The sequence below is a fragment of the Ostrinia nubilalis genome, chromosome 14 (assembly GCF_963855985.1).
Source record: "Ostrinia nubilalis chromosome 14, ilOstNubi1.1, whole genome shotgun sequence".
Taxonomy (NCBI): domain Eukaryota; kingdom Metazoa; phylum Arthropoda; class Insecta; order Lepidoptera; family Crambidae; genus Ostrinia; species Ostrinia nubilalis.
Window position 1 is genome coordinate 7,760,241 of NC_087101.1, and position 16,138 is coordinate 7,776,378.

The following is a 16,138-nucleotide window of genomic DNA, read 5'->3' on the forward strand; positions in this document are numbered from 1 at the left end:
AAGATAGAGCATATTGTTTTAAACTAAAACTCTTCGTCATTCGTGTGAGCTGTAACAAATCAAGTTATAAAATACCTTAAAATATGAAAAAATCACTTTAACCCTCATAATATGCATTTATTGAGTCTTTAAATCTTCCCATTAAGCGGTTCAGTTCCTGATAGCTGTTCCAATCAATCGGAATGAGGGATGCATCCCAATAAATACTTTTATGAGCATATGTTATGGCTTTTCTGCGAATCTCGCTCTTGGTGCCAACTCTACTTAATGTTTTGTTTGCTCTCTGCGGCCATCGCGAATACTCCGTGGTCTTGCGGAAGGCTGACTTTTATTTTTGTCTATTTTTTTTGTGTACTATGTTGTATTTTTGCCTGAAACTAATATAAAAAAATAAATGATCGTGCTTAGAAATTGAATAAGGTTGAAACTACAAGGATTCATTTGGAATTACGAGTACCTATGTTTAGATAATGTTACATTTCAGAACTTTCAGTTGAGAAAACTATTTTAAGCTCGTTAAAATTATTAAATTTCTTAACGCATGTAATGAAATAATTAACAATATCAATCAGCAGTTGTACACGTGTATCCAAACAATAGAATATTTCGTATCTTATCATTATTAATCATCGCTACCTACCGAGCCACTTCTGCATTGTTTCATTTAACTTACACAACAAATATTTACTTCTATGTTTAAGGAAATTGTGTCGGCAATAGTCTCCTCTACTACAATGTAAGTTTGGAGATGTACATGATAATTTTAATATCCCATGTGCCACCCTTGACCAGAATGAGTAAAGCCAACACATCAGGTCATTTTTCAGGCATGCAGCTTTCTAATTTTCTAGCTAGAGGTAAATGGAGCATTGAAGGCATTTGAACTCTAGATTTTATCATAGCTGTTCAAACAGTTGCATTCCGCTATGATGCCTTCAGTGTACACAGCACTAGACAATTGATGAATTGTGATATGATTATGAGAATTTGGCTCTCTTTCAATGAAATGTACAACCTACCTAATTAAAAAAAATTAAACAGTTGACAGTCTGCGAGGGTGGAAACGATTTGTCGCGTTCTAAAATAGCCGGGAAATAAATAGACGCATTGATCAGTGCAGATGGTCTGATTTGGCGAACCCGACCCGTGACGTCATGGATGAGCAAATATGGCGATATTCATTGCGCTAAATCCGGCTGGTGTAGGTACGTTGCAGTCGATACAGATCACCTGTTTTGTTGATAAACGTCAGCCAGGTGTTTGTGGGGTGATGAGTACTAATGAGTAATGACTGATTTAATAGGTTTTGGGTGTTATTGTTAATAGTCGAATAGGTAAGTAACTACTGATTCGCATTTTAGAGAGTGATTTGCACTGATATTATTATTTTTTAGATGTGTATTTTAATATCAAATATTCAAAATCTTCAGCATACCTAATACTCGTAGGATGATTTAATTTTTGATACCGGGTACTTAGATATCAGCACGAGCTTTTGTTTACCAGGTTTGGGGATCTCTAGAAACCAATGTTATCGTCAATCTATTTGAAAACGATAGCACTATGATGCTAGATATCATTATGTTTATACCCTTGCTTAGATTTATCTAGATTAGTAGGTACTAAATACTGTTACGAAGCAAATAGAGATATTAAGATAAGATAAGATAAGATAAGATAAATTTATTGAATAAAAACTTAGCCTAAATACAAGAAACTTAAATGGGACTATGAAATTATTTGGTTAGTAACAATATGTTAATTAAGGTAGTATACCTAAACTAAGCAAAAATGTTTGCCTGTGTTTTAGGTATCCATACTAATTATTATGTAAGTTAGTGCTTATTAAATATTAATAGGCAATACATAAGCTACGGAAATACATCGAACCCGTATCATCGGAAGTTTGTTTAACGCCGATATTCAGCTGGCCCACGTAAAAATAGATATTGATAATGAGCCAAAATTCGATAAAACGTGATTTCAGGACAACGCACGTGGGAAGAGTGACGACAGCTCGCAGACAGCGCAAAAACGAAAAATAATATTACCTAACGTTATTGAAGATTTTTTGGCGTCCTGGTTTGGTATATTTTTGTTTATCAACAACTGAAACGGATTGACTCAGTAAGGCTACAGTCATACCGTGTGCTTGAGCAGGACTATGACGCTATGCATCGGTGCAGCGCGGTACCTATTTCGTCGCTCGAATCCGCGCGGTGATAGAGCTAAATTGCTAATTGGAATTTTACAACTCTTAATGCTATTACAAAAATAAATGATAATTTATTAAGCCTATGAGTAGTTTATTTTAATATAATTTGTAAGTGAACCGTTAATTAATATGAGAAAGCAAATATTAATGAATATACTTTTCACCGTGATGCATTTATTGATATTAAACTATCTATGATACATAATAGACATGGCTTCGATCTAAACACCTTGGATCTGAATATTTCAAGTTACTATAATTGTACTTTACAGACTAATATTCAATTTAGTATAATAAAATCGACATAAGTATTATTTTTGCTAACTACCTAACCTAACTTCTTATCTTTGAAGATGAGATGAGATCTTCGAAGATGAGAAGAGTGAACGAAATCACAGTTATCTATTTTGGTGTTCTAATTTATTGTAGGCGCTTGCATGTACTCTCAAAAGCTTAATTCATTCTAACATACCAGTTCATGAAAAACAAGACGCAGTTGGATTAATTCTATTTTACAGATTCGGCGACATAAAATTGTAGAGTTTGTTATGATAACGTTATTTCTCTTGACATCTATGAATGTACAAAATGCCACAACAATAATTTCATTTACAACATTTTTTACTCTTCACTTTCCAGTCTTAGTAGGTACAATGCTTGTACACTACAAGCTACTCTCAGATATTCAATTAATACGTGTAGTTGTAGTCCAGTCATTATAGTAAGTTCACCTCGGAATTCGAGATACCCAGCTGTAAGTCTGTAAATACGTGTATATTGACACCCTAAAAGTTGTCTTAAAACCTACATATGGTAGGGTGTAAGCAACTATTAAATTTCAAGATCAACGGTCACAAAAATCGGTTTTTTGCGCTTTTTTTAGAAATATCTCATTTCCTATGGGTTTTTTGCTATTTGTATTTATTATCAATATTGTAGAATACTAAATTCTCTACAAATTTTGTTTTAAAACTTTTTTTATACGGTGAACCGTTTTCGAGATAGAGGGCGGAGAGCGCGCGGTCACTGCATCACTTCAGGTCTACTTAAGCGGTTTAGATTTTTCATACAAAAGGATTTTCCCGCTAATTCCTGTGGGAATTTCGGGAATTCCTTGTTGTAACTAAGCTTTGAGTTTACTAAGGTACCTACATGCCAAATTTCAAGCGTCTAACTTCCGTTAAGCGTTTAGATTTTTCATACAAAAGGATTTTCCCGCTAATTCCTGTTCCCGTGGGAATTCCTAAGTATACTATAACCTGCCCAGGTGTATGAAGAATAATTGTACCAAGTTTCGTTAAAATCCGTCGAGTAGTTTTTGTTTCTGTAAGGAACATACAGACGGACAGAATTCTATACATGAAATATATTTTCAAAATAACTATCAGGGGGTGATTAGTGATCGATACTGATGCCAAAAATGCAATCAGTAAAATTTTTGTGTCTGTCTGTCCGTCTGTATGTTCCTTATAGAAACAAAAACTACTCGACGGATTTTAACGAAACTTGGTACAATTATTCTTCATACACCTGGGCAGGTTATAGTTTACTTAGGAATTCCCACGGGAACAGGAATTAGCGGGAAAATCCTTTTGTATGAAAAATCTAAACGCTTAACGGAAGTTAGACCCTTGAAATTTGGCATGTAGGTACCTTAGTAAACTTAAAGCTTATTTACAACAAGTAATTACCGAAATTCCCACGGGAATTAGCGGGAAAATCCTTTTGTATGAAAAACCTAAACCACTTAAGTTGACCTGAAGTGATGCAGTGACCGCGCGCTCTCCGCCCTCTATCTCGAAAACGGTTCACCGTATAAAAAAAGTTTTAAAACAAAATTTGTAGAGAATTTAGTATTCTACAATATTGATAATAAATACAAATAGCAAAAAAACCATAGGAAATGAGATATTTCCAAAAAAAGCGCAAAAAACCGATATTTGTGACCTTTGACCTTAAAATTTAATAGTTGCTTACACCCTACCATATGTAGGTTTTGAGACAACTTTTAGGGTGTCAATATACAAGTATTTACAGACTTACAGCTGGGTATCTCGAATTCCGAGATTCTTACCTAATTTAAGCTTAAATGACTGGACTATTGTAGTAAGTACATGATTTGACTAAAATAGTAATCAGAAATTATATACGCACCACCTGCTTACTTGTTTAAAGTTTAAGTAAATAAAAAGACTTGAGTTGAATGGAAGGATACGGTCTGATTTTATCAACAAACAAACAACTATCGAATGATATTTATACTGATAGTATTCAAAACAACGATGATTTATATGTTTTTATGAAAAACGTCGTAAAACACAGTTCTTGCCAACATAATGACGTGCAGGAACAAATTGCCGACGTTCTATAATGATACAGAAAGCAGAAAATGTATAATTAGACCAACAAGATTAGAGGTCAAGCGGATCTTCTCGACCTTGCGGGGGATGCTATAAGAATCTTACAAGCATCAAAGTAGTTTGATGCTCGTATAATTTGTTTTTCTAAAAAGTTTGAATTTAATGCGAGGTATATTACAAACATCCGGCTATAAATTATGAATAACGATGTGCCCAGAAGGCTTACTTGATTTAGGAGCTTTTTAAAAATTTTATTCCCACAAAAATGACGGATTTGAGTCTAGGGCCTGTAGTATCTATGTTAGGGTTTGAATAAATTTTAAGAGTGGTTTTAGAGGCGACTATAAGTTTTTTTTTCATTTATTTACCAGATAAAATTACAGACAGTTATTTGTTTAAACAGCATTCAGGAAACCACTAAGGTTTGTGTTTATGCTGTTGCAGTTCTACATCGACTCTTATGGTTTAAGACTTACACTAGTGTCAATAGATCTCTTATTTTAAAGGTATTACAGATGTTGGAAATCTCTACACCTAGATTTAACTAACTATGAACTTGAGAATCCCAGGTAGTATCTACCCACTGGAACTATTTTAGATCTTGCATTTCTGGCTTTAATCAACTCTTCCACGCAACATTGATCTTTACAACCCGATTTTAAGGTGCAACACCTACCAGTTAAAACGGGAGAATCATTCGCCTTGCATGTGTGGGTGGTTAATTGCACACCTCAAGAACTTTCTGTTTCAAGAGAGTTTATATTCACATACGAAATTACAGCGTGGTAGAGTAATATTTTGAGTAAAATGCATACTAATGCATTAACGTAGTCATAACAAAGGTTATTACGGTGACAAATGGACAAAGACCAAAGCAATACCAATGTATTTTGTATTTCATGCGTAATTTTATCAAAATTTTCTCTGAAACTTAGCCTCGTCAACAAATAATTATTATTTAAAATATGATAGGGAAGGACCTTGTATTTTTGAATTGTAATTAAGATAAAATGTAACCTTTAATAATTTAAAAATTGCCTATTCACTGTCTACCTAACTAAGTATTCATAATATTCTTGTCCATTATAATATAGTGATAACATACTCAACATGTAATTTTAAGCGTTACCACATTTACAACCAATTCATGTGACATTCATATCTCTTTAAAAATGTAAACACTCCGTTATTGCTGAATCCTTTTAACCTTAAAATAATGTTGTCATAGAACGTGCGTGGAAAACGACTTATCCGTGTTTGAAACACGTGAAGTAGTAAAATATGAGCGAAATAATGTTTATACCGCTGGGCGGGTGGGCGCGGGGGGCTTGGGCGGGCGGAGGCGCTCGCGGCCGCGCTGGGCAGTGCGCGCCCGCCCAGGTCCGACACTCGACGTCGGCTCGTCAACGAAACAACACAACCCTATTATTATACGACCGTTATTTTAATCGGTAAGACACCACTGATTCTGCCCAGTGTTACATCTAAGCATCTAAGGGCTGTGCCAAAAGTGTAATCGAAGGGCGATTCGCCCGCCGCGCGCGATTTCACGAGTGCCTATCGCCGTCTACCGTCCCACTCTGTTGTTGCGCAAGTATCGTCTGTCTCGCTCGGCTGGTTCAGGCCGCCACCTGATATCTAGTTCGCATTTTCGCGGGTGTTTAGCCGAGATAAGGTGGCATCTTGACCGGGTAACATTGCTTCAGCACGTAAGTTACAACAATGTTATTGACAGTGCCCGTGAAGATAATCTACATGCCTTTCAGTGGAATGTCAACAGAAAATGTTTGATTTCCTTAAGTCATATTTATTAAGTAACACATTTTTGATACCTCTACGCATATAATTTAAAAGTGTTAATGTAAAGTAAAGACGCCTTAAACGCTTGTGTGCCTGAAATATTTTTCATTCGGGTAATGGACATAAGATTGCAGTTTCAGGACATACTGCATCTTCATCAATTAACTTTCACTATTTTTTTAAAATAAATAGATTGTGACAATTAATCAGTAAGTCTTAATTTAAAATCTCTTGTTGTGACATTGAGTAAAACTAACTACATTACAAAAAGTGGCATGAGTCGTGTGTGTAATCATCTGATATTCCGTTCCCTTGTCACAGTGTGTCCTAGGTCTAGCATGTTCCACCCTACCTACGAAGCATGGCTTATGCCTGAGACACCGAGAGTGCATCCTCGTGCCCCAGGACGACAATACTGGGAATGCTGTGAATTCGATCCGAGCAGCCGCGCGCTATTTTAGTCCACACGCCCCGCGCCAAATTTGCAATCCCGCCAAATCGACGCGCCTACGTATTTTTGTAACAGTTTCTCAATAGCACAACCTTTTTTCACACCGTTTCTAACGCCAAAATAGATGACCAGGTTATTATAGAGTGCAGAAGGATATATGGCAAAACATATTTGACATTGGCCTTCGATCTTGACCCGAATTAAGTGATGATAAAAATCATACACATCGGAAACTGTCGGCTCATAGCAGATTTATTGATAATGTTGTTTGGCCCGGTGGTCGTTAGTGTTTATGAACATCAATCTTAAATTCATTAGGTGTTGGAAGCAAGTCTTATTAAATGATACATTTAACACCAACTGTTAATAAATTAAAATGATTTGGTATACACACGAGTATAATATCTTGATTTAGATTCGATCAAGTCAAGATAGTCAAAACAAACTGAAAGTTAGTTTTCAGTCCATAAAAATAAAATTTCAGCATTTATTAAACCATTATTAGTTTTGCAGTTGTAAAATGGATTTAATATTTATTGATTTTCGAATTTCCTCATTGATAGAAATATGTTAACATTTCGATTCGAAGACATCAACAATAACAACATATTACAATAACAACATATTATTATTGTTATTGTATAATTTATTACGAATCTCTTTTTTTTAATTCCAAACTGAAATGTTGACCACCTGAAACAAATATGTTTAATCTAAACGATTATTAATTTCATAACTGCATGAATCACCGAGCATTCCGGCGATCTAGAGTGCATGCGAGTTGCGCGCGCATATCTCGTCAGGCTCAACTCGAACCTGACGAATAGCCCTCGAAATACGGCTGACGCCTCTGACGCACATCAGACACCAATAAACATTATACAACCCAGCATTTAACTCACAACGGAAATATTACATCACTCTAGAAAAATCAGCGTGGGTGGAAGTTTACCATTAGTATAGTTTACATCATAAGTCCTGAAAACGCGAAAATAGATCCGTGAATCTTGCTTCAACAGCGCTGTATGTTTTACAAGTTAAAGTTTCGATAACTAAATCACGACATCCTAACCACCACACCAGCTCCAACTCTAAACTGCTATATAATTGGAGTACCTCGAATCACAACCCCTATAAAACTTTCAGCAAACGATAGGAAACTTTTAAGTTCTCGTGTCGAAACTCCTGAAATAACGCGAGGCCGAGTCGTAAACCCTCATTAGTTTGTCTTCGCATACTTGAGACCTTACGTAATTAGAAATTGCGGCAGGCCGCTGACTTATCCACGGTGAAACTCGCAACAAGGTCGCGTGTAAATCGAAAATAGCTGAGCGGTGAGCAGACATTCGTAAAAACGGGCGTTTTCAAGTTTCTGTCGGACAGCGGCGCTGGCGCAGCGCCAAGATCACGGGCCATTCGACACGACGCAGCCACCGAGGCGGCTATTTGTGGGCTGCTGCTAACGCTGCATACGTCATTGCTCTATTTACGAGGGACGCGCACGCTATTGTACTCAATTATGTCACCTGGACATACTTTTTGTACGCAAATACTCCCGTATTCAAGGTTACCAACGACAGATCCAAAACATTACGCGCTGCCGGCACTTTCCTTAGATGCTACAAAGTCTTTGATGCCTTTTTGATTATGTTGATAAGTAGATAGAGCTACAACGATTATAATTTTGTTACAGAACACGAGCTCGACATAAACCGCCAAAATGTTTAAAAGTCATTTAGAAATGATTGGCAGAAACGAGACGCCATCAAAGAAAGCCAGATTCTGGCAATCTTTCGTGCGATCTCTAAAAGGTAAGATATTCAGAATTCGGAAATTAATTTAACTTGAACTTTCTGGTTGCAATCAAAAAATGTCCCATGAAATAAATGAAACTCTAAATCGATACGAATAGGCATAGACTCTACCTGACCTAACCCTAAACGTTCCGCAGGATCTGAAGACATCAGGGCCGAGGAGAGATACAGGCCCACGCGCCGCAGCGTGTTCCCCGAACTCCTGTCCTCCTCCTACCCCTACAGCAAGTCGATCTACGACGACCCCATCGCCGCGGCCGAGAGGATCACCGTCCCCGGCTACCGCTACCTGCCCGTCCACCGGGAGGTCTACGGCTACTCCCCACGCCCCATCTACGCTCACAACTACTCGCGCTCCCTCGACCGGTACCGGCCAGGTTTGTAAGCCAGCGATACTCACACAAACGCACACGCTTGCTCTTGTCAATCACAAATTAGACGACCTTAAGTTTCCTTAGAAAAGTTAGTGATCTCAAAGGATTCGTTTAGCATTGATTTAGTTTATCCCTACTGAAAGAGCATGAGCTCTCAAGCTAGTTAGCAAGTAAAGAGACGAAGATGAAGATGTGAACTAGAGATTGAGCAATGAAACGTGTCTGATTGCTAGACCTAGTTTGCTGATTAATGAAATATGATGTTAATCGTCAACATTTACTCGTAGCAACTTTATCTACAGCTACAAACTTTTAATCTAATCTGACAGGAGATCGAACAATAGTGTCTGTCTTGTCCAAACAGAATTAGATCGAAGCGTTGAAAGATCGCGAGTGCACCTTTACTTTGATTGACAAGAGCACCTCACAGACATCATCTGGCACACAACGACTTGTTTCTTTGTTAACTTACAATAATTTACAGTTGCAGCTTATAAATTGCCTTGTATAACGGATAGGCACACTTACACTTATATCCTAACCATTGTAGATATTTAAAACATCACCGCTACATTGTATAATACACACAAACTTGTTAACATTTAATGATATAGATTAATGCTTTACCGCTATGTTACTAAATTGTCGCAGGTGTCAAAGTACTGCTAGGTTTGTTAGTAACCTTAATAGACTGTATTAGTTTTCAATTGTTTCAGCAGAAAAGGCCGGGGGGCAGTCTAAAAAATAAACGAATTTAAAAATACCTTACCTACTAAAAACGATGCAATTATATTGTTGCATTTTTTGCAACTTTTCTGCAAATCGCTTAATTTCTGTATCTGCAATATGGCAAAACATCTTTCATTCACAATCACAGTAGGAAAATGAACATCTTGTAAAATATACCATAGTCAACATCAAATCTATATGACTGTTCTTGTATTATATTACTTTGTATTAAAGATTTTTTAATATAAATAAATACTTCGAAAGCTTTTGTTTTCGTGTAGCCTGTCATAAGCTCGGAGATGTAGCAAGGATCAATCGATCTAACATTACATGGAGTGACACTCATAAACACATTAAAATATCGACTCTACGATGTTTTTAATCTCGGAAAACATTTCGTCGTATTGTATGTAATGTTATTTGTGTATTATTAAGATTTTCTTAAATTTCTTCTGTTATTTTACGTATTCGTGATCACAACTTCAGTTCGTTGAGTTCATATTATACCATAATTATTGCTTTGACTTAGGACGTAGAAATATTTATTTGTTACAGTAAATCTATTAGTTTCAATGTTGTTGCTTGCGCAAGTTCGACTTATTTCACTTGTAATCATCGCCAATAATCGCATGATCATTCGATAGAAGTCACCTCTGATACATCAGGCCATCACACTGTATATTCCATGGATGTTACGTCGACTTCACTGTAATATAAACCAATCTTCTAGCATCTGTCAGGTGACACGTTATTGTTATTTATTTTATTCCCCTTTAATATTCAATTCATAATGAAGCCTTAACTTACGTTTATAATATTTTGTCAAGCCTTTCCGGGATATTAATGACGAGGTGAGTTCTATAATGCGCTGTATTTATACTGTCTCTAATTTCATTTCATTTTGAATAAAGCTTTTGCTCTGCTCTCCTAATCCACTACTAACATCACAATATCAGAATTATTTCCGTGTTTGTACTAATTCCTTTTGAAAAGGCCCACCAAATATTTCTATTGACCAATTTCAGTAAAATTCCTACAGAAAGGAGAAAGAATATGAAACTGTCGATCTTTTTGTGATTGTCCTTGCAATGATTCAGTGGACGAATCGTGCGTTCTCGTGTCTGTGACGCTTTGTGACTTTGGATTGTTTTCGTGCAGTATACCACGTGCCCAGGCGCGTGCGACGTGGCGTGGACCCCTTCGACGCGCACAAGGCGTGGCAGGACCACCTGGACAGGCTGGCCGCCATCGACCGCCTGTACCCCTCTCGCTACGGCCTCTACCTGAAGGACAGGGCCTACCCCATCACCGACCTGAGCGCACCCATCACCGAACCCAAGAGCCTAAAAGGCATCGAATATGAGCCCGACAACAAGCCGCACTGGGGAACAGGTAAATACTAACACGTCCACATGCACGATACTAGTGTAAGTTACCTTTAAGCAGTGCTGCGGTTGGCCAGTTCGTCTGCTACGGGCAAGCCGCGAGGTCTCCTGCGGTGTCTCAGCTAGACCGCTTGTTTTGTAACTCACGAAACGGTGAATCTCAGCATTTAAGTGGTCCATGTTATGAGTTGGCTATGGAGAAATTCTGATTCTGTATAATTTGACTTGTTTAATTGTAAAAATTCGTATCAGAACATTCCAGAAGTTGCATATAACATGGAACCTGAAATTCAGGATATCATTTACCTGTCAGGTTCATACTAAAATGAACCTGATTTGTGTGGTATGAAAATCCAAATTTTTGAATAGTCTACCATCTTTTAAGTCAAGTAATTACATTTAAATACACATAACTACATAGGAATCTATTTTGTATATTATAAGATCATGTAATTATTAAATACTGTAAAGACCTTGTAATATATTTATTGTCAAAATTCAAAATTATTTGTTACTAGCGGCCGCCCGCGACTTCGTACGCGTGGATCCCGTTTTACCCCCTTCATCTATCTTACGCGGTTTAGATTTTTTCATACAATTTTTTTTCCCGCTAACTCCCGTTCCGGTGGGAATTTTGCAATATCCTGTTGTAACTAAGCTTTATGTTTACTAAGGTACCTGCATGCCAAATTTCAAGCGTCTATATTACGCGGTTTAGATTTTTTCATACATATGTTTTTTCCCGGTAACTCCCGTTCCCGTGGGAATTTTGCAATATCCTGTTGTAACTAAGCTTTAAGTTTACTAAGGTACCTGCATGCCAAATTTCAAGCGTCCAACTTAAGCGGTTTAGTTTTTTCATACAAAAGGATTTTCCCGCTAATTCCCGTTCCCGTGGGAATTCTTAAGTATCCTATAACCTGCCCAGGAGTATGAAGAATAATTGTACCAAGTTTCGTTAAAATCCGTTGAGTAGTTTTTGTTTCTATAAGGAACATACAGACAGACAGACAGACAGACAGACAGACAGACAGACAGACAGACAGACAGACAAAAATTTTACTGATTGCATTTTTGGCATCAGTATCGATCACTAATCACCCCCTGATAGTTATTTTGAAAATATATTTCATGTACAGAATTGACCTCTCTACAGATTTATTATAAGTATAGATGTGTGTACATAACGTACTTTAAGTTAATATATTTGGCATAATTAAAACTAGTCATTAATTTATTATCATTGTAAACAACCCAGAAACATAACTGAAAATAGAGTAGAATCGCCATAAGATTGTATAATGTTTTATATTGGTATTTTATACACTATTACATACTCCATAATAATACTTGATAGTACAAACTTTTACACTGAACTAACACAACTTACGTATTTTTTATATTAAAACAAACATAAAAGTCCAATCGGTGTTTTGATTTAGTAGAGTAGAACCTCTCTAATTCATTTATTTATAAATAAATTATGAGTCCGCTATAATGTTACATTGAAATTATGATTACGATGATGATGAGGTGTTGATTTTATTATTACGATATGTAATGCAAAATGCATGACATGCATTGTACATACTATGCAAGCAGCATTAACTGCAAACGCACTCGACGTTACCATCAACGCCCAAGAACACTACACTCCATTCCATACACAAGTAGAGTCGTGTCAATATTGAAAAGGTTACGATTGAGGGTCCCCTGTTGTTTAATTTTGAGCTTGGTACTGAATATGAGACTTGTAATGAAGGAGCGTGGCCATCGAAGATATCGGACGTGTTCAAAACCGACCCATTTTTCGCGGAAGCCGAAAGATGGTCAGATTTTGACCGCTCACTCCGAGGGAAGTCCCCGACTCCAGTGAAGCCGAGAATAAGCCAACCTCGCGACTGCGAGGTGGCGTTTGATGCCGACGGTAAGGGCAACAGACCCCTTCCCTCTATCTTCGTCTCGACCCTCTGTTCTCCTGGTGCTATATAAATTGCCACTATATCTTGTTACCAACCCATAAACAAAGTACCTGTTTAGTTCTGTCTTCTCACAGTGTGCAGAGTTCACTTGACAATAATATTATTTGTAGCTAGTTCTGTAATTTCTGTAAAGTCTATTTGGGAATAGCTTTTCCTGGCGTGAATAAGAACCTGACATCTTCATTCACTACACCTCACTTCTAGTTAGTTTAACAAAAATATTGTTCTGTTCTGTACTCAACGAGTGTACGTGTTCTTTATCATAGACTGCATAAAACCGCATGTGCATTGCTTGCTTGGTGAATTTTAACACTATAAATACATATAAATACTTATTTGAATAAAATGAAAAGTCTTTCCATATAAATTTGTACATTTATGATTAAAATATCAATTTGATTAAAACATGTGTGCTTTCGCTGAATAGTTTTGATTTTATTACTGAAAAATGAAGTTTTTAGCCTTTCCTTCAAGACAAAGTAGCGGTTTGTGAAAGAATCAATTGCGAGGTCGGTTCGCGGAGAGAAGCAATTACAGGACAAAAAGAAGTCGAAACGAAGCGATCACGAAGTTGAATCTATCACGAATGTAACTTTGTTTAGAGGTGCTGAATAATTTGTTTTGAAGATTATAGAGAGTACCTAATTTTGAGTGTGCTCGTAAATAAAATCAAAACTAGAGCCTAACTGGTATTGTTCGTTGCGCTTTCATACTTGTTGTACAACGCCATGCCGATCGCTTTTCGCTTCCCTTTGTTCGGGCGATGACGAAGACCAGAGAGGCATTTGTGTCTGTTGACCGCGTTCTAACTAGCAGTTGTGGCAGGTGCTCCGCTGTACACCGCCGGCGGGCTCAGGCGCAGGCCTTGGGCCGACATTTTCAACCCGAGCCCGTCCCTGCCGATCTCGGCCATCACTCGGGACCCCTTCTGGTACGACTGGCCGGAGCTCAAGCCCCTCGCGCGATGGGACCGCAGCCCCTCTTACATCCGCGACTCCTACCTGTCGCCAGTCAAACGCACCTTCCTTTGGGACAAGCACCCGATCAGACCTCTAGGTTAGTCGGCGCTGTATATTATGCCAACTATCACTACGGCTTTATTCACGAGCTGTACAATGAGCTTGCAATCCGATCACGATTTCAATTAACAGAAAGCTCTAACAGTTACTTGTGGATAATATGTGATATGATAATGATGTTCTAATTACGGCAGATTTAATGGTGGCTGACGCGCTCACCGTGGATGACCTAAGCAAGACTTTACCGTTCATGCGTAGTCTATAAAATGCAAATATCCAGGTACCGACTCTACGTTCCTCACGTAGATAGAGTCCCTTTTGATATCAGCACATATCCTATGCATTTTGTAGAGTTAAATACGGTTGTTGTCACAGGATGAATGGAATTGCCGTCGTTTGGCTGAAAATATGTTTGTAGTTTAATTTGTTAATGTCGATCCATGTGACAACAGCCTAATTCATGGCACCACATCCTCATTTCAAGTATCATATTTTATTATCTCAATGCATCTACTTTTAGTGTTAAAGAATGTTTGAAACCTTTTTCAAAATCTTAGAAATAGCCATTAATAGAAATAGCATTTCTACACTTTATAGAAAAATTTAGGAGGTTCATATCGTCATCTTTGCATTAAAATAATACTCATAAACACCACATTACTTAATTAAGCACGGAATTCACGGAATGGAGACGACTCATTACCAATATTGACATAAATTCATGAATGAAAATATTATTAATTTTTACATAAGTAAAATTTACTCATACACTGACCCATGATGCAACCTCTACATAAGCACAAACCATTATGAATTCACAACTAATGAAAATAATTTTTAACTTATTCTATTACCAACTTTTTATTGATTTACGACACGTTACTATTATCCATTTTATTATTTAACTTATAAGAAGAAAGTTATTTAATAAAAATGGCTTTACAAAAGTAATCTAATGAGGTGATAAAAATTAAGGATTATAGTTATGGTATTTATTTTTACCTCGATATTGATTTATCTATTGCACTATTTTCTAAGTTTTTCCGGTCGGAGATCTAGTATACGAAAAAAAGGAATTGAATACATTACCTACACTTCTATGATTTTATGGAGTATGTAAATTAAGCGGAAAATAATATGAATAATTCAAACTATATCCAAATAATATAAATAACATTATAATTCATTGCGCATATTTATTTACTAAAGATTACTTCATTTAATTTCCTTCAGATGTTGTAATTTTAAGAATAATATTTTATGATGAACTTTAGTTAAAATCATAAATTAAATATTGACTGTCATTCCATCAGGTAGTTGCAGACCGTAGTTTGTGCTTCTTCATCTAATGCTTTATTTTTCTTTTCAGCTGCTGCTTTTTAAGGGCCTGACTTCGAACCCATTTTATTTTAAGTAATGAACATCTTTCTACCTAATTTATTATTTTATAAACATTCGTCTGTTAACTTTGACTATGTTAATAAAGGATGATTAAATAAAGAAACAGTTAATAATGGACATTATTAAAAAGGTTTTCACCGAAGATCTCTAAAGACTGCAATAACATAGTCACTGCCGCGGAAATGAATACTTGTTACAAATTTTGTTTATATTAAAACATTTTTATGTATTCCAAAAAAGAAAAAAATCAATAAAATCAGAAAACCTAGTGTTCTATTTTATTTAACTACCGTCTACCGTTGCCTAAGAATGCTACGAATGAATGGTCTATAATGCGGCTATGAAAAGTGCAAACGCTATTATCATAGGTGTAAGTACCTATACTATTATGTACTACGAGAATATATTAATCTTTATTATACATTTTCATAAACAATAGTTAGAGACTACAACAACAGTTGTATTACAACAGTTACTAAGTATTACAATGTAATTAATTGGTCTTTAAAATACCTAGTTAGGCACTGAGACAAAATTATGTAGGTACCTATCTCTTGCGTTTCATTCATAATGGGCTATTTCTTCGAGAAGTACATTGGTAGAATGTC

The 16,138-nt window shown here is 36.6% G+C and overlaps 1 protein-coding gene across 7 annotated transcripts; it reads left to right on the forward strand.

Moving 5' to 3' along the window:
* Nucleotides 1–5,915: 5,915 nt before the first annotated feature.
* Nucleotides 5,916–15,796, forward strand: LOC135078081 (uncharacterized). Of its 7 annotated transcripts, none has more exons than XM_063972650.1 (7): nucleotides 5,916–6,026; nucleotides 8,520–8,637; nucleotides 8,778–9,017; nucleotides 10,902–11,135; nucleotides 12,891–13,055; nucleotides 13,936–14,166; nucleotides 15,499–15,796. In XM_063972650.1, exons 2-7 carry the CDS (start codon nucleotides 8,547–8,549, stop codon nucleotides 15,510–15,512), a joined length of 975 nt encoding a protein of 324 aa, XP_063828720.1. In that variant the 5' UTR covers nucleotides 5,916–6,026; nucleotides 8,520–8,546; the 3' UTR covers nucleotides 15,513–15,796. The 7 variants fall into 7 exon arrangements, with proteins under 7 accessions (XP_063828720.1, XP_063828718.1, XP_063828721.1 ...); XM_063972648.1 differs by lacking the exon at nucleotides 15,499–15,796 and adding an exon at nucleotides 14,324–14,662; XM_063972649.1 differs by lacking the exons at nucleotides 5,916–6,026; nucleotides 15,499–15,796 and adding exons at nucleotides 6,075–6,284; nucleotides 14,324–14,680.
* The last annotated feature ends 342 nt before the right edge of the window (nucleotides 15,797–16,138 follow it).

What these genes read in the sequence shown, in the direction of transcription:
- LOC135078081 (XM_063972648.1), top strand. Translation starts at nt 8,547, where the DNA reads ATGTTTAAAAGTCATTTAGAAATGATTGGCAGAAACGAGACGCCATCA. An exon ending in GGTGGCGTTTGATGCCGACG is followed by an intron (nt 13,056 to 13,935) that starts GTAAGGGCAACA and finishes CAGTTGTGGCAG; the next exon opens with GTGCTCCGCTGTACACCGCC. An exon ending in GCACCCGATCAGACCTCTAG is followed by an intron (nt 14,167 to 14,323) that starts GTTAGTCGGCGC and finishes TAATTACGGCAG; the next exon opens with ATTTAATGGTGGCTGACGCG.